This window comes from Gymnogyps californianus, chromosome 12 (assembly GCF_018139145.2).
Source record: "Gymnogyps californianus isolate 813 chromosome 12, ASM1813914v2, whole genome shotgun sequence".
NCBI lineage: Eukaryota > Metazoa > Chordata > Aves > Accipitriformes > Cathartidae > Gymnogyps > Gymnogyps californianus.
The window spans coordinates 21,843,833-21,866,910 of record NC_059482.1 but is presented as its reverse complement, the minus strand read 5'-3'; the positions used below and the strand labels follow the sequence as shown (position 1 = coordinate 21,866,910).

The 23,078-nt window shown below is 64.5% G+C and overlaps 3 protein-coding genes across 3 annotated transcripts in view; all 3 read left to right on the top strand.

Moving 5' to 3' along the window:
• The window catches only part of VAC14 (VAC14 component of PIKFYVE complex), a 64,920-nt gene extending 61,835 nt beyond the window's left edge, over window positions 1–3,085 (top strand). Inside the window, 2 exon segments of the mRNA XM_050904237.1 lie at window positions 978–1,128; window positions 2,747–3,085. Of these exon segments, the coding sequence (XP_050760194.1) occupies window positions 978–1,128; window positions 2,747–2,909 (314 nt within the window). The 3' untranslated portion in view covers window positions 2,910–3,085.
• Window positions 3,086–5,769: 2,684 nt separating this feature from the next.
• Window positions 5,770–18,746, top strand: MTSS2 (MTSS I-BAR domain containing 2). The gene is made up of 15 exons (XM_050904153.1): window positions 5,770–5,838; window positions 9,673–9,734; window positions 9,843–9,916; window positions 11,861–11,945; window positions 12,116–12,207; window positions 12,298–12,372; window positions 12,676–12,684; window positions 13,148–13,305; window positions 13,404–13,511; window positions 13,606–13,703; window positions 14,233–14,452; window positions 15,316–15,390; window positions 15,701–15,877; window positions 15,975–16,140; window positions 17,142–18,746. The coding sequence occupies exons 1-15, from the start codon at window positions 5,770–5,772 to the stop codon at window positions 17,912–17,914; spliced, it is 2,241 nt and encodes a 746-aa protein (XP_050760110.1). The 3' UTR covers window positions 17,915–18,746.
• Window positions 18,747–20,075: 1,329 nt separating this feature from the next.
• LOC127021191 (C-factor-like) lies at window positions 20,076–22,449 on the top strand. Its single transcript, XM_050904154.1, has 6 exons — window positions 20,076–20,213; window positions 20,631–20,682; window positions 20,918–21,105; window positions 21,182–21,340; window positions 21,454–21,564; window positions 22,336–22,449. The coding sequence occupies exons 1-6, from the start codon at window positions 20,076–20,078 to the stop codon at window positions 22,447–22,449; spliced, it is 762 nt and encodes a 253-aa protein (XP_050760111.1).
• The last annotated feature ends 629 nt before the right edge of the window (window positions 22,450–23,078 follow it).

The window sequence follows — 23,078 nt, the reverse complement described above, 5'->3', positions numbered from 1 at the left end:
GACCTGTATAGGTCCAGGGATGGAGAATATTTCGGGGAAGAGGGTTAGAGCAGCCGAGCAACGGAGACGTGGGCTGACCCTCGGTCACGCTCCCTCCCGTGGTACCCTGTGCCTCATCCCGAGGATGACTTTCCCACCATGTGAGGCACCACCACATCTGTGGTGGTTTTCCATGGCCCCAAATTATTCCTTGAGGGTTCCCCACCCCGCTCGCCTTAATCTCCAAGCCTCGGGGTAGGGGTCAGACGTGTCCCCCATAGAGCAGCATCCCTGGGCATGGTTCCCTTCGCTGGGAGACACCAGAGGTGCTAGTGGCAGCCAGGAGGTGAGATGCTGGGGCAAGGACCTCTCACCCCATCCCCTGGGCTGCCCCAGGTGGGACCTCGGTTGTCCGTAGGGCTCCAGAAGACCCTTCCACCCATGAGCACCGCGAGGGATGGAACGGGAGGGTGGTTTCCCTTCTGCTGAGCAACGCCGAGGCCCAGCACACCTAACTATCCGGGCCAAGCGGAGGGGATCCCTTCCGCTCCAGAGGGTCCCCGGGAGGGTGTCACCTAGCCCTCGTGACGTGTGATGCCCCAGGGGGGGCGGATTTCTGCTAATTCTGCAGAAGCTGAGGAGCAATCTCATGTTGCACGTGTGTCCTCAGGCAGACAGCATGGACGGCCTCAGGGATGAGCAGTAGCAGGGATGGGAGACCGGGGAGCCGCTGCCTCCTTCCCCAGCTGGCAGCTGGGGGCTGTGGCGAGGAGAGGGGCTTCTGGCCTGTGTGGGACACAAAGATGGATGAGTTAATGGAAGGGGAGAGGCTGCTGGTGCCACGCGGGTGCCCCTCGGGTCGGCTGGCAGAGGCTTACAGCCTCCCCAGGACTGTCAGATAGGTTGGGAGGAACCTGCTATTGGGAGGAACCTGCTATTGGGGCTGGAGGCGAAATGCATTTTACCTGCCTCCCCATCCTCTTCCTCTCCTCTTCCAGATCTCCGCCTGCAGCTGCTGGATGTGAAGAACAACCCCTACCTGATCAAAGCTCTGTATGGCCTGCTGATGCTGCTGCCCCAGAGCAGCGCCTTCCAGCTCCTCTCCCACCGCCTGCAGTGCGTGCCCAACCCCGAGCTCATGCAGACCGCGTAAGTGCCGTGGGGACGGACCCCCGGCATCGGCATCGGGGCCAGACCCGCCATCCCCTCCGCGGCCGAGCATCCCCGCGATCCCGGGCTCAGCCCCATGCTCCGATTTTCGCCCCCCGGCTCCTTTGCGGCCGCGGCTGCTCCTTGCCCCGTGTCCGGGAGCGTTGGCTCGGGGGTTTTTTGTGTCTATATTTGGTAACCCTGGGAGGGCTGTGCCTCATCCACAGGCATTTGGCATCCGGGATGGAAAATTTCACTTGTGGGGTCGCTATGGAAACGAGCAGAGCTGGGAAGGAGGTTTATGGAGAGAGACTCCGGCAGCCGGGGGGGGGGGTGTGCTCCCAAAGCATCCCCCCCCACCCCACCCCGCAGCCCAGACAGCCTTCACGGCACCCAAAAGGACCCCGTCACCCGTGCACGCCTGGGGCCGGCTGCTCCATCCCCACCCCTGGCCTTTGGGGAACCATGAGCAGCCATGTGCAAGGGCGGCATCTCCCTGAGGACCAGCTCCTTGCCCAGGGGTGCTGCCCGCCCGGTTCGTTAGACACCAGCGGTGGGATTTGCTCTCCAGCCCTCGGCTAATGAGCAGGGATGGGGGGGTTTGATGATAAAGCTGGGTCTGCCTTTTGCAAAGCCCCGGGAACAAAAAGAAGAGCTCCCAAGATGGGCAGGTTTCTGAATTAACCCCCCACCACCACCACCTCCACTCCTTGGCTTTTAACTGCTCCCCTGGGCTGGCTTTTATCCCTTACGGCCTCCGGCGCTGAGCTCGTACGCACTGATTTTAATTGGGGGGATGGAAGGGGGGGGGGTTGCATGTGCTTCTCCCCCCCTCCTCCCCATCCTTTTTCCACCCACCACCACCCCCAGCCCCGGCAGCGGGGTTTTTTCGAGCAACCGGAGCTGTCAGACGGCCTGAGCATCTGATTAACTCTGACCTACATTCCTTCAAACACCGAAGCCGGCTTTCATAACAGGCCAGCCCCAGCTGCCCCCTCCCCGGGGGGACACCGGGACCTCGAGAACCGCCTGCCATCCTCCCCTGGGTTCCCCCGTGTCCCCCGATGGGCATCCCGTGGCTGGTGTCCCCCCCCCACCTCCTTTGCGTGGGGACAGCTCCCCGGGGGGACGAGCGCCCGCGGCCGGAGCCCCGGGGAGCCCACAAATGTGGGCTCCCCGGGGCTCCGGCCGCGGGCGCTCGTCCCCCGGAGCTGTCCCTGCTGCCACCAGCCCTCCCCTGTGCCATAGCCCGTGAATATTTTTTGCTTGCTCGTAAAACCAGGCAGGGAAACTGAGGCATGCCACACTGCTTTTGACCGGAATGGCTTGAGACAGAGGGGAGCATCCATGTTGGAGAGGGTTAAACCTCCCCTACGGGGGCCAGGGTGCTGAGGCAGATGTCCTTTGTCCCCTCTCTCCTGTCCCAGGACCTCTTGTCTGCTCCATCTCATGCCTTTGAGGGAGAGAAAACGGGTCTTTGGGGGTGTTCCGGGGGGGCACCAGCATCACTAGGATGTGCTGGGCTCAGCTTCTTCAAGACAAGCCCTTGGTGATGGATGCCTGGAGTACGGACATCTCCTGCCCCTTCCTGCCCTCACTCTTTGCTCCCTCCTCGCAGGGACAGCACCAAACCGAGCGCCGGCTTCAAGAGGGCGTCAGCCTCCAACATCGACTACACGGAGCTGCTGCAACACTTCGAGAAGGTCCAAAACAAGCACCTGGAAGCGCGACACCAGCGAGCCGGGCGGGCAGAGCAGCTGGACCGGCGGGTGGTCCTCTGAGCATCCCTGCGGCAGCCGCGGGTGCGCACGGTTGCTGGGGCAGGGACCAGGGGATGCGGACCAGGGGACGGGGACACCGGTTGCTGGCCGCCGGAGGATCTGGTGGGTTTAACGGCAGAGGGAGATGGGCGAGCGCTCGGCGACGGGGCTGGTTTTCCTCCCCGCTGTGCGTTGTGGATGGGGGGGGGGGGACCCGCAGGCTGTGCCCGGCTTCTCCCATGGGCGGTGCGGGAACGTTGGGGAAGGAGGAGAAGGCCAGGGGAAAGCACCTCGTCTTCTCTTGCAATAGGGTGAGGAAACTCCCCTTTGCTTTGCTAATGCCTTCCCCGTGACTGTCAGCTGAGCGCCTAGCCTCCTGCCAGCAAGACCGGAGGGGAAGGGAAAGACGGGAGCAACCCCTGGCCTCCCGCCCTGGAAAACAAGCATGCGGGGCTGCTCGCCACCTCTCGCCACCCCGACTTCCACCCTCCGGCTCCGAGGCTGTGCCGAAGGCTGCCGGCGGCATCTCGCCCGGGGACTCACACTCCTGTGCGTGGCACTCGGCCCCCTCCCCGCATCCACGCACCCTCCCCGAGCCCCCAGCTCTTGGCACGGACGGCGGCGCAGCCTTAACTCCCAGCCGGCACCGGGGGGCACGGGGGGCGGCGGAGACCCCCATCGCACTCAGCCCTGGACTTGATTCTTTGTTCCTACGTTAAGCTCCCCACGATAAAATAAACGAGCAATGCAGAGCAGCCCATTCCTGGTAGCTGGGATCCCCGTCATGCATCAGGTCCCAAGGGGAGCCAAAAACTCGGCAAGGGCAGGGGATGGCACGGAGCATCTTGCTCGACCCCGAGCCCTGGGCTGGCCCGGCCCTGCCACGTTGGCTCACCGGCAAGCAGGGCTTCTCCGCCTGCTCCTCTTCCCAGCAGGAAAAAAAACCACCGCCGAAATTCTTCCAGGCCACGGTCACGAAACCGCAGCGCGGTGACAGGCATTTTCCTGGCCTCGAGCAGCCGCCGGCACTGCCTTCGCCCCATCCCACGGCGCCGAGGGACCGTCACCGCCGGCGCGTGCCGGGCTGCTGCGGTTCGGGGGGTCACCGTTGCATCCCCGGCGCGTTTCAGGCCCTCACCTGATCCCGGGGAAAGGGGGGTTGGAGGAATTTGTGGAGTTTTTATGGCTCCTGGCCTGTTTACAGTGGAGCCGGGCTCTGGCAGCGGGTTCCCCAAACAGCCCCGCACCGGCGCTGCTTTGGCCGGGATAGAGACATTCCTGTCATTCCCAGGAAAGGGCTTTCCAAACCCGGTCACGGCGGGTTAATTTTAACAGCCAGCCCTTCAGGATGGGTGAGCGGTGGCTTCCCAAGCCTGCTGACCGCTCAGGGTGCCGGAGGGGGGTTCCCTGTTGCCTGTCCCCAACCACTGCCGGGTCATTGCCGGCATGGGCCAGGGCTGCTGCCGTCCCCGGTGCTCTGCCCGTCGCTCCTGCCGGGCTCACCGCCGCTGAGCGGCCTCTTTCCATACCAAGAGATGGGGTTTATGGGGAGAAATTCCAGCCGACTGCCGGAGCGCCGAGCCGTAATCGTTTCCTTATGGGTGGCTCTTGACCAGCGCCGGCCAGAGCAGCGCGGTGCTGCCGGGGCATCGCCGGCGGGGAATTGGGGCTGCTTTTCTGGCAGGAGGGGGAATAGGCGGCTCAGGCTGAGCCCCTCACCCCAGCTGAGCATCATTTCACCGTGAGGCGCAGCGAGGTCCGTCGGGGCTCAGCCCGGCGCCCTCAGATCCTGGGAGGCTGGGGATGGGGCCTCGGGATGGCTATGGGGAAGGGCTCGTCTGCTGGCAGGCCACGCATTTCCCACGGCTCTCCGGTAATGGAGTGCCTCAAGATGTTTCAGAGCTGCCGTATAATCACCCCAGACGGCATTAAAATTCGACCTGCACCAAGGTGGTTGCCCGCAGCACACCTAGGCATGCGCCTTCCCCAGGTAAGGAAGGCAGTGGGGGTCAAACAGCCCTTGGGGAGCGGCTAAACAGAGCCCTGGCCTGGAGGCAGCATCCCCTCCGCACCTCCAGGGCTCTGGGGCTGCCCCCGAGCATCCCATAGCGGTCCCGACCCTTACCCCAGACCCAGCATCCCCGAGTGCACCCCAGGGCTCTCCCGCTCCCCACCCACCACCCCAAGAGCATCCCTTGGGGTTCCTCCGCTGCCCTCTGAGCAAACCCCGGTGCTGTCCCCACCAGTGGGGCTGCACCTCAGTCCCCGCATCCCCGAGCATCCTTCAGGGCTCCCTCCACTGCAGCCCTGGGGCTCCCCGGCCCTGCTCCCCCGACCCCCCCCTCCACCGCCCCCAGCAGCTCTCAGAGCATCCCCGAGCACCACCGGGCCCGGCTCCGGCATCCCAGCTCATCCTCCGGGTACCCGCTGCCGCCCCCGAGCATCCCCGCCCCCGCTCCCCGCAGCCTCGGCAGCTCCCCCCGCTCCCCCCCCACCGGCCCCGCGGCGGGCGGCGCATGTGCCGCGCAGATCCCGCCCCGCTCCGCCCCCGCCGCCGCCCCGGGGCCGCCGCTCTCCGCTCCCCGCTCCGCTCCCCGCACCCGCTCCGCGCTCCGTTCCGCGCCCCGCTCCGCCGCCGCCGCCGCCGCCGCCAAGGGGGGCGGCCCAGGGGGGCGGCGGGTCCGCTCAGCCCCCGGGGAAGGGGGCGATGTACCGCGCCGCGCCCCGCCCGGCCCCCCCCCGCCGCTCCGCCGCCCCGCCGCCGCCGCCGCCGCCGCCGCCGCCGCCCGGGCGCCGCCCGCCCCCCGCCGCCGCTGAGCCTGGCCCGCCGCCGCGGCCTCCCCCGGCGGCGCCGCCCGCCCCGGGCTGCCGCAGCGCCGCGATGGAGACGGCGGAGAAGGAGTGCGGAGCCCTCGGCGGCCTCTTCCAAGCCATCATCAACGACATGAAGGTAGGGACCCCCCCTCACCACCACCACCCCCCCACCCTCCGTTCCGCTGCCGTGACAGCGCTCCCCCCGCACACCCACCCACCCACCCACCCCCGCCACCCCGGGCAGCCCCCGCTCCGCCACTGCCGGCGCTGCGGGTACGGACCGGCCGGGATCGGGCCCCGCGGCGGGTATCGGGGCTCTGCTGTCCAGCCCCAAGCTGGGTGTCACAGCCCTATGTTGGGGTATCGGAGCCCCGCGTCGGGTGTCGGGCCCCCACATCGGGTGTCGGAGCCTGGCACTGGGTGCCAGAACCCCACATCAGCCCCATACTGGGTACCGGGGCCCCGCGTTGGGCATCGGACCTCACGCTGAGTATCGCAGCCCCACATCAGCCCTGTATCCATCACCGGGTATCGGAGCCCCATGCTGGGTATCGCAGCCCCATATCAGCCCCGTATCCATCATCGGGTATCAGAGCCCCACGTTGGGCATCGGGGCCCCACATCGGGTGTCGGAGCTTGGCACTGGGTGCCGGAACCCCACATCAACCCCATACTGGGCGTCGGGGCCCCACATTGGGCATCGGACCCCATGCTGGGTATTGCAGCCCCGTATCAGCCCTGTATCCGTCACCAGGGTACCGGAGCCCCATGGCGGGTATGACAGACCCGGCATCGTTGCCCCACGTCAGGTACCGCTGGCCCCGCATCGGGCATCGCCACCCATTTCGGGCATCGCGTTGCCCCCGCCAGCCTCCGCTCCCCAGCTTGGATTTCTGCCGGACCCGCTTGGGTTTGCACCAATGGAACAAAAAGGTCCCCCGGCTCCTCCATCCCATTTCCCAAGCCCGGGGAGGGGACATCGCCTCCACCCTCCCTGGGAGCAGGATGGGGCTGTGTTTAAAAAAAAAAAACACCTTTTTTTTTTGTTTGTTTGTTTTAATTTTTTTAAAAAATAAATAAAAAATGCTGGGGGGCATTTTTGCCCCCGGGGGCTGAGCGGGGGAGGCAGGGACCAGCCAGGTTTTTTCATCTTGGGGGGGGGGGGACGAAATTTCCGCTGCCGGTTCCAGCGTTGGGGTTTAGCCCCAGTCGTTTTTGGGAGGCAAAAGCTCTCTTCCTCCTCCTCCTCTTCCTCTCTTCTTGCTGCAGCCCAGTCCAGACAATGCTGTCATTGCCAAAGCAGGGGGGGGGGGGGGATAAAAAAAAAAATAAAAGCCTTGCTGAGAAGGAGATTAACCCCTTCGAGGGGTGGCGGTGGCTCCGCGGGGCCGGACTCTGGCTCGGGGCTAGGAGAAAAGCCCTAGAGGGAAAAAAATCCCGGCTCTTTCCAGGCGCCAGCCCCAAGGCGGTGGGGGCCAGGGCTGGCAGGGAAGGGTGCGGGGGTGATCAGCCCCCCCCCAAATGCCTTCACTCCAGCCCCCCCCCCCTCCTGGCAGCCCCGCTGAGCCCCACGCCCCCAGGGTGGAGGTGGGGGCAGCCCGTGCCTCAGTTTCCCCATTCTCCCCACTGAGGCTGCGGAGGGGATGAGCCAGCCCGGAGCCGTCATCTCCCCGGCTGGTGCCGGCACGGCCCCGCAACGATGTGCCCGGCCCCATCGGGACGTGGTTGGGCCGGGAGCCCCTCACCGTGGCGTTGTGCGCCGGCGTGCCCAAGGAAACTAGGCTGGATTCATTTTCATGCTGTTTGTAGGTGGGAAAAATGAGAAAAAAAATAATAAAAAAGAAGAAAAAAGCTCCACCACGCTCGGCTCGCATCCTGCACAGCCCCGACCCAGTGCTGGTGGCCCTACGGGTGCATCGTCCCCGTCCCCGTCCCCATCTCCCAGCCACGTGGGTGTCCTGGCGCAGGCGCTGGGGGACAGGGAAAAATAATCCCCTGCCTAAAGAGCTGACGGGGTTGAATGGCAGCGATGTGCTTAGGGTCCCACGGCCGGGGACCCCTGCGCTGGACATGGGGGCAAAGGGACCTTATTTTGGTGGCGGGTGGCTTTTTCAGCACCCCTCGGCCTGCATTGGGGAGGACTCGGGCAGCGAAGCCCAGTGGCAGTCCCCGAGCTGGCGACGTCCCCGAGCTGGCTTCATTCCTGTTGCCTCTCTTCCAGCGTGCTCGGCGTCCCTGGGTGACCTTGGCATGTCCTTGTCCCCGTTGTCCTCGTCCCCATCCTCCTCCCACCCGGCACCGTGGGGGGCTGGGGGCATCATGACCTGTCCCCTCATTTGGGGGGAGCCTCCGCTCGCCCTGCCGCGGGTGGCCCTGGGATGGTGGCCCTGCCCGCCGGCGATGGCAGTCCCTGGGGACTCACGGCCCTGAGCCAGGGCGCTGCCACAAGTGGCACATGAAGTGGTGTCCCCAAACCCCTTCTTTGCTGGCTCGCGAGGAAATTGGGGCTTTCATGGTCCCCAAAAAACAACGCTGAGCTGGTCCCGTGCCCCCTCGGTGCAAACTCTGTCCCCAGAGGTTGCCACCAAGCTGGGCTCACGGGGATGTGCAGTGACCCATGTCCTGCAAAGCTGGCTCCGGTGCCCATGTGCCAGCCTGGTGGCCACCCTAGGGGAGTTTGCAAGCCCCTGGCACTGCCATCAAATGGTGGCACCAGGATGGCCTCGCCAGGACAACAGCACCAGGACTGGCCTCGCTGGGATGGCAGCACCAGCATGGCCTCGCCGGGATGGTGGCACCAGGACTGGCCTCGCTGGAATGGCTTTGCTGGGATGGTGGCACTGCGACCAGCCTTGCTGGGATGGCACCAGGATGGCCTCGCCGGGATGGTGGCACCTGGATAGCCTCACTGGGATGGTGGCACCGGGACTGGCCGTGCTAGGCTGGCACTGGGATGGCCTCGCCAAGATGGCACCAGGATTAACCTCACCAGGACAACGCTGACTGGCCTTGCTGGCACGGTGGCACTGGGATGGCCTCGCCGTATGGTAGCACCAGGATTAGCCTTGCTGGGATGACACCAGGACTGGCCTTGCTGGGATGGCACTGGAGCTGGCATTGCTGGGACTGGCCTCGCTCGGATGGCACCAGGATGGTCTTACTGGGACTGGCATCTCCGAGACACCGCTGGGACTGGCCTCACTGGGACAGCACTGAGATGGCCTCATTGGGACAGTGGCACCGGGACAGCCCTGGGATGGCCTCGTTGGGACGGTGGCACTGGGACAGCCCTGGGACAGCCTTGCCACAAGGGCACTGGGACCGGTCTTGCTGGGATGGCATCAGGATGGCCTGGCCAGGATGGCACCGGGGTAGCCTCACCAGGACGGCACTGGGGTGGCCTCCCCGGCACCTGTGACCTGTCCCTGTCCCCACACAACTGCCCCATTCAGGGCTGGGGGGACCCCAGACCTCCCCTCCTGCCCCGTCGGTCCTTGTGGGCTCGGGGGAGCCGGGGACTGGGGCTACCTGCTGTGGGGCTGGAGCCCTCCATGATGATGGTTTTGGCCATCGCTGCTTTGGGGGTGGCCACGGGCGCTGGAGGGCTCTGCTCGGCTGCTGGCCGGGGTCTCAAAGCTTGCCTGTGCACCAGCTCCTTTCCTCCCCTCAAATTTCCAAACCCATGAGCTGCCTTGAGCCCTTTGAGGAAGAGGAAGAGATCACCCAAAATCCTGAGGTCTCCATGGTCTACGAGGTTGCGTGGCCAGACTGGAAAGGGAAAAACCCAGGAGGGAAAACGGGGTTGCGCTCAGCCTTTATCAGCCATCAGAGAAGCCGGGCCTCGCCGGGCACGGCCACCGAGCTGCCCCCGTCCCTCCGTAATGGTGAAGGGGGGATTTGCCCTGCCTGGGGAGGGGGTGCAGGGGGGGCGAGGGGCTCCGGCTCTCACTCTCCCCTTCCCTCCTTGCAGAGCTCCTACCCCATCTGGGAAGATTTCAACTCGAAGGCCACCAAGCTGCACTCCCAGCTCAGGTGAGTGGCCGGGGTGGGGACGGGGACCCCCCCCCCTCCGCCTCCCCGCAGGCACATCCCGGGGTGCCCAGCGCCCGCTGAGCTCCCCCCTCGCTCTCTCCGCCCCAGGACCACGGTGCTGGCCGCAGTTGCCTTCCTGGATGCCTTCCAGAAAGTGGCCGACATGGCCACCAACACCCGAGGTAGGGTCCTCCCCACCCAGGGGTGGGTGTCCCCGGGCTTGGCCGGGCAGGGGGACGGGTGGCAAGTGTCCCCTGTGGGGTGTCCCCCGCTCACGCGACTGGGGTGGGCTTCAAGCAGCAGCTCCACCATCCATGGAGACATGTCCAACCTGTCCCCACCCCAAGGTGGAGCATCCCCTGGGAAGCAGGGTTGGAAAGAGGGGGTGCAGCTGAGGCTGGGGAGCGGGTGGGGTGGGCACCCATGTGGATGCTGCTCCTCACCACCCATGGGTGCTTAGCCAGCATCTTCTGGTGGAGCTAGTTTGCTTGCGGGGAGATTCGGGGTGGCTCAGCCCCACGCTGTGGTCCTCCACACCCATCTCTGCCCGCCGGGATGCATCCAGATCCGGGGCTGAGCCGCCCTCCCGGTGCCCCTTGTCCCCTGCACCCACCTGGGAGGTGCCTGGGGGGGTCCTGGCTGCTTCGGGGGGCTCCGGGGAAGGGGGATTAGATGGAGGGAGATGCAGGAGCCCACGCTCGACTGCTCCGGGGATGAACCCCCACCCTGGAGGCAACGTGAAGAGCTGAGGCTGCAGGTGGGGGCCCCCCCCATGCTGCTATGGGGGGGCCGGACCCCTGGACTCTCTCCGGGTGCCCACTGGCGGCAAGGAGCCGCTTCCCACCGCTCGGCTTCTGCCAAGCAGATGGTCCCGGGCTGGTTTGCAGACTGGCGGCATCCAGGCCATCTGGAGCTGCGTGGGGAGGAGAAGGAGAAGGAGGAGGAGGAGGAGGAGGAGGAGGAGGAGGCAGCAGCTTGAGCTGGGATCAGCTTTGCCTCCAAACCCACTGGCCCACTGCACCGGGGGGATTAGGGCTCCCCCAGCTCCCCTCCAGCCCGGGCACCAAAAGCGAGGGGGGGGACATAGGGGGGGGATGCTGGGGACAGCTGGTGACTGGCACCACTGGAATCGGCACCACGGGCCACCCTGCGCCAGGCGGTGGCATCTTGGGGACACCCCTGGACATCTCTGCTTTTTTGGGGGGAGTGGGAGGCAGAGCGGCAGCGTGGGGAAACTGAGGCAGGGTACTGGGTGGGGGCCGGCTGGCGGCCTCGCACGAGGTGCATGAGCGCACAGGGGAATCGGATTAGGAACAGCAGGAGCCGGGATAAAAGCATTAGGAGCAGGATTAGGAGAATACCCCGGTGCAGGAGGAGAAGGCCCTCAGCCCATGGGCTCCCCCATTTCCGCACCGCTGGGGGGTGCCCAAAACTCCTGCAAAGGGTGGGAGATGTCTCTGGAGGCTTTTTTGGGAGAGAAAGGCAGAATATCACTCCCTAGCCTGCATCCAGGGATTTTGGATTGCTGCTTTTCCTGGTATTTGCCAGCAGCACTGCCACCATGTGGCCATCCTTAGGCTTCAGAGTTAACAGCAGAGTCACCAAAAAGGGATGCTCCTGCTTTCTGTTGCTGGCCAATATCCCCCCAGAGAGCTCTGACTCCCTTTTTATACGCTTGGGATCGTGCCTGGAAGTGAGGGACACAGCTGGCTGCCTGGCATGGAGCTGGGGAGGGAAGCCGGTCCCAGAGCCATTTGTTCCCGGCCGGCCAGTTTCTCGGTCCGTGCCTGGCTGGCTGCACGGTACCTCACCCCCCGCCCCCTTCCCTGACCCTGCCCCAGTGCTGGATTTGAGACAAACTGGGAAAAACTGGGAGCAGGTTTTCATTTTGAAGCTGCAGGAAGGGATATTTAGTGCTTTATTTATTAGTGGATGTTGATTTATTTATTTAGTGGATTTATCAGGGGAAAAAGCGAGCCACCCCCGACCCAAAGTGTCCCCAAAGCCCAGCACATCCCAATGCTGGTCGTCCCCACCACAAGCCAGCCTGGTCCCAGTATACAGGCTGGGCTGGGACTGGTGTGGGGGTGTCCCCTGCCCCTCAGCAGCGTTTCGCTCCCCCCCAGGTGCCACGAGGGACATCGGCTCCGCGCTGACCCGCATGTGCATGCGGCACCGCAGCATCGAGGCCAAGCTCCGGCAGTTCACCAAGTAAGCATGCCCAGGGCATCAGTGACACGAGCTGGCCGGGCTCAGCCCTCCCTCTCTGAAGAAGGAGATGCTGGATGTTGGCTGAGCCCCGGGGTGGGGGGCACGGCTCCCCCCCTGCCCTGGCTCCGGCGCTCTCCCACGCTCTCTGCCTCTCTCTCTCCCTGCTCCAGCGCCCTCATGGAGAGCCTGATAAACCCTTTGCAGGACAGGATTGAGGACTGGAAGAAAACTGCCAACCAGCTGGACAAGGACCACGCGAAAGGTACGGGGGGGCCGGGCCGGATCCGTGCTGGGGGGGCTGCGCCGGTTGGGGTGGGGGGGGTCCACTCTGACAACACTTCTGTGCCCCCAGAATACAAGCGAGCCCGCCACGAGATCAAGAAAAAATCCTCCGACACCCTCAAGCTCCAGAAAAAGGCTCGCAAAGGTGAGAGGGGGGGGAGCGGTCTCCTGGAGGGTGGGGGGGGTACCCCCACCAGCCCCTCCGCGGCACCCCTGGCTGGGGCGGGCATCCTGGATGCGGCACCCTGGCTGCCAACTGGGGAGGGGGGGGACACACACACCGGGGGGGGGGGGTGTCCCGCTGCCCCCCTGCAGAAAGGAGGGTGCCGGCATGGCCCGGGGGGGGGGTTGGCGGGGAGGCGGGGGCACGCGCCCCGGCCCTCGGCCTCTTTTCACACGTTTTCTCTGTCTCCTTCTCTCTTCCCTCCCCTCCACATCCTTCCTGTAGAGCTGCTTGGTAAGTGAACTGCTGGGCCCCCCCCCCCCCGGCCCCCCCTCTGCTTCCTCATCTGCTCCCCCTCCCCATCTCCCCGGGGCCAGGGCTGCCTCCGTCCGTCTGTCCATCCTTCCGCTCCCTGCGCCGTCCCCCCCCGCCCCTGCTTTTAGCTTAGCTTAGCTTCTACCCCACATCCCGGGCGATGCCAGCCCCACGGCGGTGGCACCCCGGCAGGCCCCCGGATCCCAAGTGCCAGGGGTGACAGAGGAGCCCCCTCCCCAGGGCTGCCGTGGGGTGAGGGTGCTCCCGGACCCTCCTGGCATACAGGCACGGGGGGGGGCCCATGGCACCCACTGGATGGGGTGATGTCTCCCAGCTGGAGTCGGGGGGTGGCCTTGGCTTGGCCATGGGACCCCCAGCAGATTTAGGGGGGGTGGGGGGGGGTGTCAGGGGAGCCCGGCACTGATGGTACCCCATCTCGCAGGGAAGGGGGACCTGCAGCCCCAGCTGGACAATGCGCTGCAGGACGTCAACGACATGTACCTGCTGCTGGAGGAGACGGAGAAGCAGGCGGTCCGCAAAGCCCTCATCGAGGAGCGGGGTCGCTTCTGCACCTTCATCACCTTCCTGCAGCCCGTGGTGGTGAGCGCCGGGGGCTGGGAGGGGGTACGGGTTGGGGGGGGGGGGGCAGGGTTGCTGCCACCCGATGGGTGCTGATGCTTCCCCTTGTCTGGCCGCAGAACGGGGAGCTCACCATGCTGGGAGAGATCACCCACCTGCAGGGCATCATCGAGGACCTGGTGGTGCTCACCGCCGAGCCCCACAAGCTGCCCCCCGCCAGCGAGCAGGTCAGCGGGGCGGGGGGGGACGGGGACCTGGGGGGGGGGGGCAGAGGAGGAGGGGGAGCATCTTTGGGGGGCTTAAACCCCATCCTTCCCGCAGGTGATCAAGGACCTGAAGGGTTCTGACTACAGCTGGTCCTACCAGACCCCCCCATCCTCACCCAGCAGCTCCAGCTCCCGCAAGTCCAGCATGTGCAGGTATGGTGGGGTGGGCTCCATGCCTAACCACTGCCGGGAAATCCAGCCCCCTTCGTTAACCCCAGGGGGCTAATGATGCTTACGGTCCTTGGGGATGCTCATGAGGTGCACGTCCACCTCCACGTGTCCATATGGCCAGCTGGTCCCCAGTAACATGGAGGAACTGGTCTTGGCACACTGGGATGGGTGCGGGGTCAGGGCTGGTGGACCTATGGGGCAGGACGGGTGCCTGGCACGTGCCCCGTCCTCTGGGTTTTGGGGACGATGTGAGCTGTGCAGGGGGGGGGTCTGGGGGCAAACATGTCACCTTTGCCATGTTCCCCAGCCTGTCCCCTGCCACTGGGGGAACCCCAGAAGGGGAAGGGACACCCAGGGAGGACCGTGTGCCTCAGTTTCCCCAGGCTGGGGTGTGGGGCAGGGTGCTGGGCTTGCTCCCTGGGGACCCCGCCGCCTCCGAACCTCCGTCTTAAACTCTCTTTTCCTTCCTTTGTCCTCCCCACCGGCGTGTCCCCGTCCCCCACCCCGGCGCCCCCCCCAGCAGCGTTAGCAGTGCCAAGGGTGGCATGGCGTGGCCCGGCGGGGCTCAGACCTGCTCACCCAGTTCCACCTATCGCTACCGCAGCCTGGCGCAGCTCCCCGCCGCCGCCACCCGCCTCTCCAGCGTCTCCTCCCACGACTCCGGCTTCATCTCCCAGGACGCCGCGTACTCCAAACCGCCTTCCCCCATGCCCTCGGATATCACCAGCCAGGTACGGAGGGGGTCAGCGCCGCCGGCCCACCCCTTCCGTGCCTCAGTTTCCCCTTCTGTAGAATGGGTGGGTGCTGCTGGGTGCAACACAAGGGTCCGGTGCGGAGGTGATGGGATCCACCTCCAGGCGTGTTTCCAGCTGTGTTGGCATCACAGGAGATAAATATTGGGAATATTGGGGGATGCCAGCCCTGTTCAGGGGCGGCACGGGCCACGGTGCAGAGAAGCCCCATCTGTGACCCCCCCAGGGATGGGGCACAGGTATCCGCCTCCCGTGCCGGGGGAACAGGGTATTTCCCAATTGCCCCAGCCCCGTAACACCCAGTTTGTGCCAGTTCCCCACCAGACAGCGTGGAGCAAAGCTTCCCCTTCGCCCTGCATCCTCCCCGGTGCCAAGGATGCTCCGAGACCCCTCGGCACCCCCCGGGAGCTGCTGATCCCTCGTGCTGGCTGTGCCGCCGGGCTGCCTGGCACTGCCAGCACCGGCTTGCCATGCCCACGCTAACCCGGCATTGCAAACCCGGCGCTACTCGCGGTGGCGAGAGCCCTCGAGGATCCCAACGCCGTGGCTGTGGGGACTGTCCCCGCTCCCCAAAATGACCGTTGGTTCCGCAGGGCTTGGGGTGAGCAGCGGGAAGGGTTGGGCTGAGCATCCCGGCTTCACCCGGCCGGCACCTCCCCGGCTCTGCAGCCCCCGCTGCCGGGTTGGATCCTGTTCGCCTTCCTGCATCTGCTGCCGTGGGCCGGGGGCCTGGGTCAGCCGGGGAAGCTGCGGATGCTGCTCTACCCCAGCGCCATGGCTGTGCTTGCTAACCGCCTCTTCTCTCCCCCTCTGGCTCCCGGCTTGGCCTCGCGGCACGGCAGAAGTCCTCCAGCTCGGCGTCCTCGGAGGCCTCCGAAACCTGCCAGTCGGTTAGCGAGTGCAGCTCCCCCACCTCGGTTAGTTCTTGCTCCGCCGCCGGGGCACGGGCAGGTGGTGGAAAGTTGAAGCCTTCAGCAGCAGCACCCTCCTTTTCCTCTCCTCCCCTCTCCGGTGCTGTCCCCCATCTCACCAGGGTTGCATTTCACACGTGGGTCCCCCCACACCTCATGGGGTTCACCCCCCAGATCCCCCCATCCTGCCCCTGCCATGGGGCAGAGCGTCCTGGGCAGCACCTGTGGCTCGGGGAGGGGGGACGTTGGTGCCTGCCCCGCTTTCGGCTCCTGGTCCGGGTGTCCCCGGCGTCACCCCGTGCCTTGCCCATTGCAGGACTGGTCCAAGGCCAGCCCCTACGACCAGCCGGTGGTCCCCACCCTGCAGCGGCGCAAGGACCGCGTGGAGCACCTGCGGGAAGCCGAGATGGGCTCGCCCGCCGGCGGGTACCCGGGCATCAGCGGCGAGGATGCTCCCAGGCCCCGGATGTCACCGGCTACGATTGCCGCCAAGGTACCGGCTCCAGCGGGGAGAGCACAGAGGTGGTGGGCTTTTGGGGGTTCCCAAGAGAGGAACCAGCATGCTGACGGTGCCCCCTCTGCCCCCGCAGCACGGGGAGGAGGTGTCCCCCGCCGCCAGCGACCTGGCCATGGTCTTGACCCGGGGGCTGAGCCTGGAGCACCAGAAGAGCAGCCGGGACTCGCTGCAGTACTCCAGCGGCTACAGCACGCAGACCACCACCCCCTCCTGCTCCGAGGACACCATCCCTTCCCAAGGTACCTGGCCCGCGGCAGCGAGGAGCACCTGAGACCACCCAAAATCGCACCCAGAGAGGGGAAGGGGATGGCAGAGGCTTTGGTGGTCCTGGGGCAGCTCTGCATGTGTTGGGTGTCAGTAGCATCAGGCTGGGGTCACGTCACATGGGGGCTGGTGGGGTGAAGATTTAATGATTGTGTGTGTTGGTGGTTCGGTGTGCGGCACAAGCGTCGTGCCATGCGGTAACCACAAGGTTTCCTGGTTAATTGGGTGTTAGTTGGGTCCTGATGGCTACGGTTGTGCCGAGCAGTGCAATAACAGGTAGCACCGTGTGGAGTGTGGTTGGTGATGGTTTGCGGTGACGTGTTTGTGCGCAGCGGTTGGGTACAGGCGGAGACGGTGGCAGATGGTGGGTGATAGCAGCGGAGGTGGCGGCTGGAGATCAAGTAACCACGGGGACAGTCGTGTTTTGCTGTGATCGTGTTGGCTGAGCCGGTTGTTGAGCACGTGATGGTGGAGTTTGGCTGTGATCACGTTGTGACGGTGGTGGTTGGGGTGGTTGTGATGGTGATGGCTGGGTTTGACTACGACTGTGCGGTGGTGATGGTTGAGGCCAGTTGTGATGGTCATGGCTGGGGCTGGTTGCGATCACTTTGCGATGGTGACAGTTGGGTTTGGTTGTGATCTCAATGTGATGGTTGGGGTGATTGTGGTTGCCTTCCGATGGTGATGGTTGTGTTTGATTGTGGTTGCCTTCCGATGGTGATGGTTGGGTTTGATTGTGGTTGCCTTCTGATGGCGATGGTTGGGCTTGATGGTGAGCATGTTGTGCCAGCAATGGTTGGGGCCAGTTGGGATTGTGTTGCAATGGAGGTGGTTGAGTTTGGTTGTGGTTGTGCTGCAACGGCGTTGGTTAGGGCTGGCTGCGATTGCATTGTGAAGGTGGTGGTTGGGCTCGGCAGTGCCAGCTGGGCCGCCCACCGCCCACCCAGCCGCGCTGACCGTGCTGCCCCCTCCCCAGGCTCTGACTATGACTGCTACTCGGTGAACGGCGACGTGGAGTGCGACCCCCAGAGTGACTTCGACAAGTCCTCCACCATCCCGCGCAACAGCAACATCGCCCAGAACTACCGGCGGATGATCCAGACCAAGCGTCCCGCCTCCACTGCCGGGCTGCCCACCGGCACCAACCTACCAGCCAGCACCACCCCAGGGGTGGCCACCATCCGCCGCACGCCCTCCACCAAGCCCTCAGTTCGCCGTACCCTCTCCAACGCCGGCCCCATCCCCATCCGACCCCCCATCGTCCCCGTGAAGACCCCCACGGTGCCCGACTCCCCCGGCTACGCCGGCCCCACGCGGGTGGGCAGCGAAGAGTGCGTCTTCTACGCCGACGATGCCTCGCCGAACCCCCTGGATTTTACCAAAGCTTCGCCCAAGCGGCTGAGCCTTCCCAACACCGCCTGGGGCGGCGGCGCCATGGAGATCTCCGTCTACCCTGGGGCCGGCCAGCACCTCTCCGCCGAGGAAGAGGAGGACCAACAGTTGGCCGCCAACCGGCACAGCTTGGTGGAGAAGATCGGCGAGCTGGTGGCCGGCGCCCACGCCCTGGGGGAAGGCCAGTTCCCCTTCCCCACCGCCCTCACGGGGTCCGGCCCCGGCGAGGAGACCCCCGCGCCCCCCCCGGCAGCCTCCATGGACCCCCCGGCCGAAGACATGCTGGTGGCCATCCGGCGCGGGGTGCGCCTGCGCAGGACCGTCACCAACGACAGGTCGGCCCCGCGGATATCGTGATGACGCCCTGGCCAGCGGGGACGTGCCCACCACGGCTGATGGACCCCCCCGGGGGGCACCCGCTGCGCCTCCCCGGGAGCCCCCCCACCCGCCGGCACCCACTGCCCGTGCCCCTCCCTCGCTGCCCCCCGCTTTCTGCTCCTCTGTCTCCTCCTTCCCTCCCCTCCCGACCCTTTCCTTTTGTTACATCTTTCCTTCACTTGTTCTCTCTTTGGCTCTTTTTCTCCTCTTTTTCTCCTTTTCTCTTTTTCTTTTTTCTTTTTTCTTTCTTTTTTCTTTTTTCTTTTTTTCCTCTTTCTCCTTTTCTCTTATTCTTCACTTATTTGTCTCTTTCTTCTCTTCTCTTGCTCTTTTCCTCTTCTTATTCTCTTTTTCTCCTTTTTCTTCTCTTCTTTTTCTCTTCTTTTCCTCTTCTTTTCCTCTTTTTCTTCTATTTTCTTCTATTTTTTCCCTCTTTCTTCTTTTCCTTCTCTTTTCCTCTCTTCTTTTTCCTCTTCTTTTCCTCTTTTTTCTCCTCCTTTCTTTTTTCCTCTTTTTCCCTCTTTTTCCCTCTTTCCTCTTTTCCTTTTTTCCTCTCTTTTCCTTTCTCTTTTCCTTTTTCCCTCTCTTTTCCTTTCTTTCTCTTTTCCTTTTTCCCTCTCTTTTCCTTTCTTTCTCTTTTCCTTTTTCCCTCTCTTTTCCTTTCTTTCTCTTTTCCTTTTTTCCTCTCTCTTTGCCTCTTCTCTCTGTGTTTTCTCTCCCCGTCTCCCTCCCCAGGCGCAGGCGGGTGTCCCCAGCCCCGGCAGGAGGGGACGGTGCCAGCGGGGGCCACAGCAGGAGCAGCACCAGGAGCGGGGGGGGGGCCCTGTCCCCGTCCCCCCCGGCTGCCTGCTTGGGGCCAGCACGGCTCAGCCCCATTTCGGGGGTCAGAAGCGGCGGGGAGGGGGCTGCGGGGTGGCGGGGGGGGGGGGGGGGGGCATGTGGGAGAGGGCAGGGGACAGCGGGGGGACAGGCAGTACAGCCCCCTCCAACTTGGGGGGACACCAGGACTGAGGATGCCAAGCCTTCTCTTTGCCCTCCCTGGGGATCACTGGGGACCCCTCCCAGCCCCCCCCAAACCCCCTCCCTCTCCCTCAGCACCCGCAGACCCTGCGCAGGGTCCTGCTCGGGGGGGGGGGGATCCGGGGATGGGGGGTTTCACCCAGGACCCCCCCCCCCAAAGCAAAGCAGCTGATTTCTGCCGGCGGCTGGAGGAAAGCACAACCCCCCCGGCCCCCCCCCGCTGTACATAGCCCCCCCCCCGCCACCCCGCTGTCTGTCGCATCGCAGCCCCCCTTTTCCCTCCCCCTTAGGAATAACGATTTAGTTCCCCCCCCCACCCCTTCTCCTGCCCCGAACCGCTGATGCCAAGTGACAAATGTTTGGGTTTGGGGGGGGTGGGGGGGGTGGGGGCGTGGTGTCTCTCTTATTTTGTACAGAAAACAAAAATTACTTGGAAAAGAAAAAAAAACCGACCTGTCTTTCGACTGAAGTAACTTTTCTGGTGCTGTTGTTAACTTGGTCCTTTTTTTTTTTTTTAATTTATTTCCCCTCCGTGCTCCCGCCTCTGCCGCCGCTTCCCCACTCCCCATCCCTCCGCCAGATTTATTTCTCTTTCTTTCATTCCCTCTTTTCTTTTAATTTTATTTTTATTTTATTTTTTTTTTTGGTGGTAATTCCCCTCTTTCCCACCTGCTCCCCCCCCCCCCCCCGATTTCCATAGTCACTGCTACAAGTAACGAATGCACTGTGAAGATTCCAGTATTAATAAAGGTTGTACTGTAATTAATAACCTCGCCTGCTGTCCTATGGATGTGCTGGTACCCTGGGGGTCACCCCAATAATGGGGGACAGGTGGGAAGGTCCCATCACCCCTTTGGGGTGCCGATGGCTGGGGGAGGTGGGTGCTGTGGGGTACAGGGAGGGTGAGACATCCCCACGGTCAAGGTGATGGGTGACCCCTGGGATGCAGAAGAGCATCCCCCTGCCCCATCCCCTCCAGGAGAGGGGGTGCAGGCGGTGCCCCCCCCCTACCACCTCCACCCATCCCGGCAGCACCCGCGCCGCCTCCTCCCAAATTATCGAGGTCGATGATTGCCAAACCTTGCCAGGGCGGCACAACCGGCTGCGGCGAGCGGTGGGGATGGAGGGGCTCGGCACGGGCAGCGTCCTGCTGACCGGCTGCGACGGAGGGCTGGGCCTGGGGCTGCTGAAGGGCTTGCTGGAGCAGCCCAGCCCCCCCCGGCACCTCTTCGCCGCTTGTCTGGACCCCCAGGGGAAGGTAGGGAGGGTGCCGGGGCAGGGACGGGGGGGTCAGCTCCGGGACGGGCTGGGAAACGCAGAGCCTGGGGGTGCCACCGTCCCCACCCGGCTTTGGGGAGGCTGAGCGTCAGCATCCTGCACCATGAATGGCATGGAAAAATACATATATTTATATATATTTAATTTTTTTTCTCCTCTTGGCATAGATAAGTGCATGGCGGGGGGTGCCGGGGGGGGTTTGCTGTTAACCCCCACGCCAGGGGCATCGCTGCCGGGGGCTTTGAAGCGGCTGGGCTCAGCTGGGTGCCGAGAAGCAGCGACTCGCCCCGAGTCTCTCCCACCGGGGCTTGTCGAAACCTGCCGGCTGTGGCGCAGGGCCACCCTCCCGGCGAACCCCCCCACACCTGACACCCCCCCCCCTCCTTTCTCTGCGTAGGCTATCAACGAGGTGGCTTTGGGCTGCCCCAACGTCGTGGTCCTGCCTCTAGGTAGGTGCCAGAGCGGGAAGGGGACAAAGCCTCTCGGGATTTAATGGCACCCGTGGGTGGCTCCAGGTAATGCCACCCAAGCAGGCGGGTCCCTCGGTTTGGCTCAGCCTAACCAGGTCACTGCCGGGACCAGGAGGATGCTTGGTGGTCGGGAGCTGGCTCCCACCACATCCTACAGCATCTTGCCCGGGACATGGCCACCACCTCGTCCCCAAGCCCTCCTGTCCCCTTGCAGACGTGACAGATCCCAACAGCATCAAGGCGGCGGTCGGGAAGGTGCAGGAGAAGGTGGGAAGCGCCGGCCTCAACCTCCTGATCAACAACGCTGGCACCACACGCCACAGCACGCTGGCCACCGAGACAGCGGAGAACATGACCCTCGTCTACACCACCAACACCATCGGGCCCCTGCAGACAAGCCAGGTGAGTCCACAGGCACCCCCCTGCTCCAAATGCTGGGAGCGGGGAGGAAGAGGATGGTGATGCCCGTCCCCCACAGGCATTCCTGCCCCTGCTGAAGGAGGCAGCCGAGGCTGAAGGGCAGCGTGGGATGAGCTGCAGCAGAGCCGCCATCGTCAACATCTCCAGCATCCTGGGCTCCATCGAGGCGGCGGAGGCTTGGGAGGAGAGGCAGGATGTCTGCTACCGCTGCAGCAAGGTACCGCTGCCGGGAGAACGGGGAGGAATTTGGGGGGGGTCACCTCCTGCGGGATCCCCGCACCGCCGGCCGTGGCTGTGCCACCCCGTGACGGTGGTGGTTGTGCCCCCCAGGCTGCTCTGAACATGCTCACCAAGTGCCTGGCCCTGGAGTACGGGGGCAGCGGGATCCTCTGCGTGTCCGTGGACCCCGGCTGTGTGACACCTCCCTTGGGACGGGGGACGGTGAGTGACGGGAGGTGCACGGCCACCCTGGCATGGCAAAGTCCCACGGGCAGGTCTTCCTGGGGTATCCCTTCCCAGGGGCATCCCTTCCCGGGGACATCCCATCCCACGGGCATCCCTTCCCAGGGGCATCCCTTCCTGGGGACATCCCATCCCACGGGCATCCCTTCCCAGGGACATCCCTTCCCAGGGACATCCCTTCCCGGGGGCACCCACCCTTGTGCAGCCCCTCGGTCCCAGGGGAGCTGTGCCACCGCAGCAAAGGGCCAGGTCCGGGCTCTCCCCCAAAATGATCCAGTTTCCTCCCTATTTTTTATTTCATTTCCCATCCCAATCGCGTGTCAGCAGAGGGCACCCTGGCCCTGCGCTCGGCTCCGGCGGGAGGGCTGCCTCCTCAGCACCCCACGCAACCCGGGACCACAGTCACCCCAAATTTGGCTTCTCCTCTGACTGTGCTAAGGGGAGGCAGGAGACGAGCAGCCTCTTGCAGCATAGCCGGACAGGGCTTACCCCCGTGCTGGCCTGCCTGCGGGGGGCAAACAAGTCACTTTTTTATTAGGAACCATAAAATTACCCTCCATCCTTACAGCACCCAAATTAGGGACGATTATTTTGTGCAAAGCCACATCCCTTGGCTGCTAGAGCACCTCCAGCCTCTCCCAACCTGCCCCGGCTGGAGCTGGCATCCCAGCCCACCGCCGGCTGGGGCTGGGGGTGCCAGGAGAGAGTTTTGGCTCATTTTTTTTTTCCCCGTGCCCTTGAGTCTGGCAGGGCCCAGTGACGGAGGAGGAGAGCGTGCAGGGTGTCCTGCGGCTGCTGGCCCGGCTCTCGGCCACCAGCAACGGCACCTTCTGGGACTGGAGAGGGCAGAGCCTGCCCTGGTGAGACCACTAGCTCAGTAAAGTTAATTAATTGCCATTACTAGGTTCGTTCTGGATCTGTGGGGTGAGGGCAGGGACCCCCGGCTTGTGGGGTGAGAGGTGGGGTCACTGCCCCCCACCCCGGGATGCTGAGTTGGGCCGGGGCAGCAGAGGGGATGGATGCTTCAAGCGTGGTTCCTGCATCCCGGTGCCAGGATCCGCTGGGGCGTCCCCTGGGGCTGAAGGGGCCCGAGGGAACGCTGCCCGAGGGGCAGATCTGGATACGGCCCAGCTCTATGGCCATAAACCACGCTGGTTGGTGGCCTGGGGGCATCCCAGACAGCTCCGAAACCGGAGGCATGGGGTATCCTTACCGGAGCCCAGCTCTTGCGCTGCCGAGCCTGGCTCCCCCAAAACCAGTCGACCTTTCCGTGCCCGCCCCGAGGACACTGACGGGCTTTTTTTTCTGCTGGTTCAAGGCGAGCAAAGGCTCTTCCTTTTCCAGCAGCTGGGGGTTTCACAGCAGGAGCATCTCCCAAGCCCTAGCACGTCCCTAGGGATGTCTTTTGGGACCTCAGCACCTCACCCTGGGCTGACCCTCCTCCCTCCATCCCACCTCACCGTACATCACGAGCTACTGCAAACAGGCTCCGA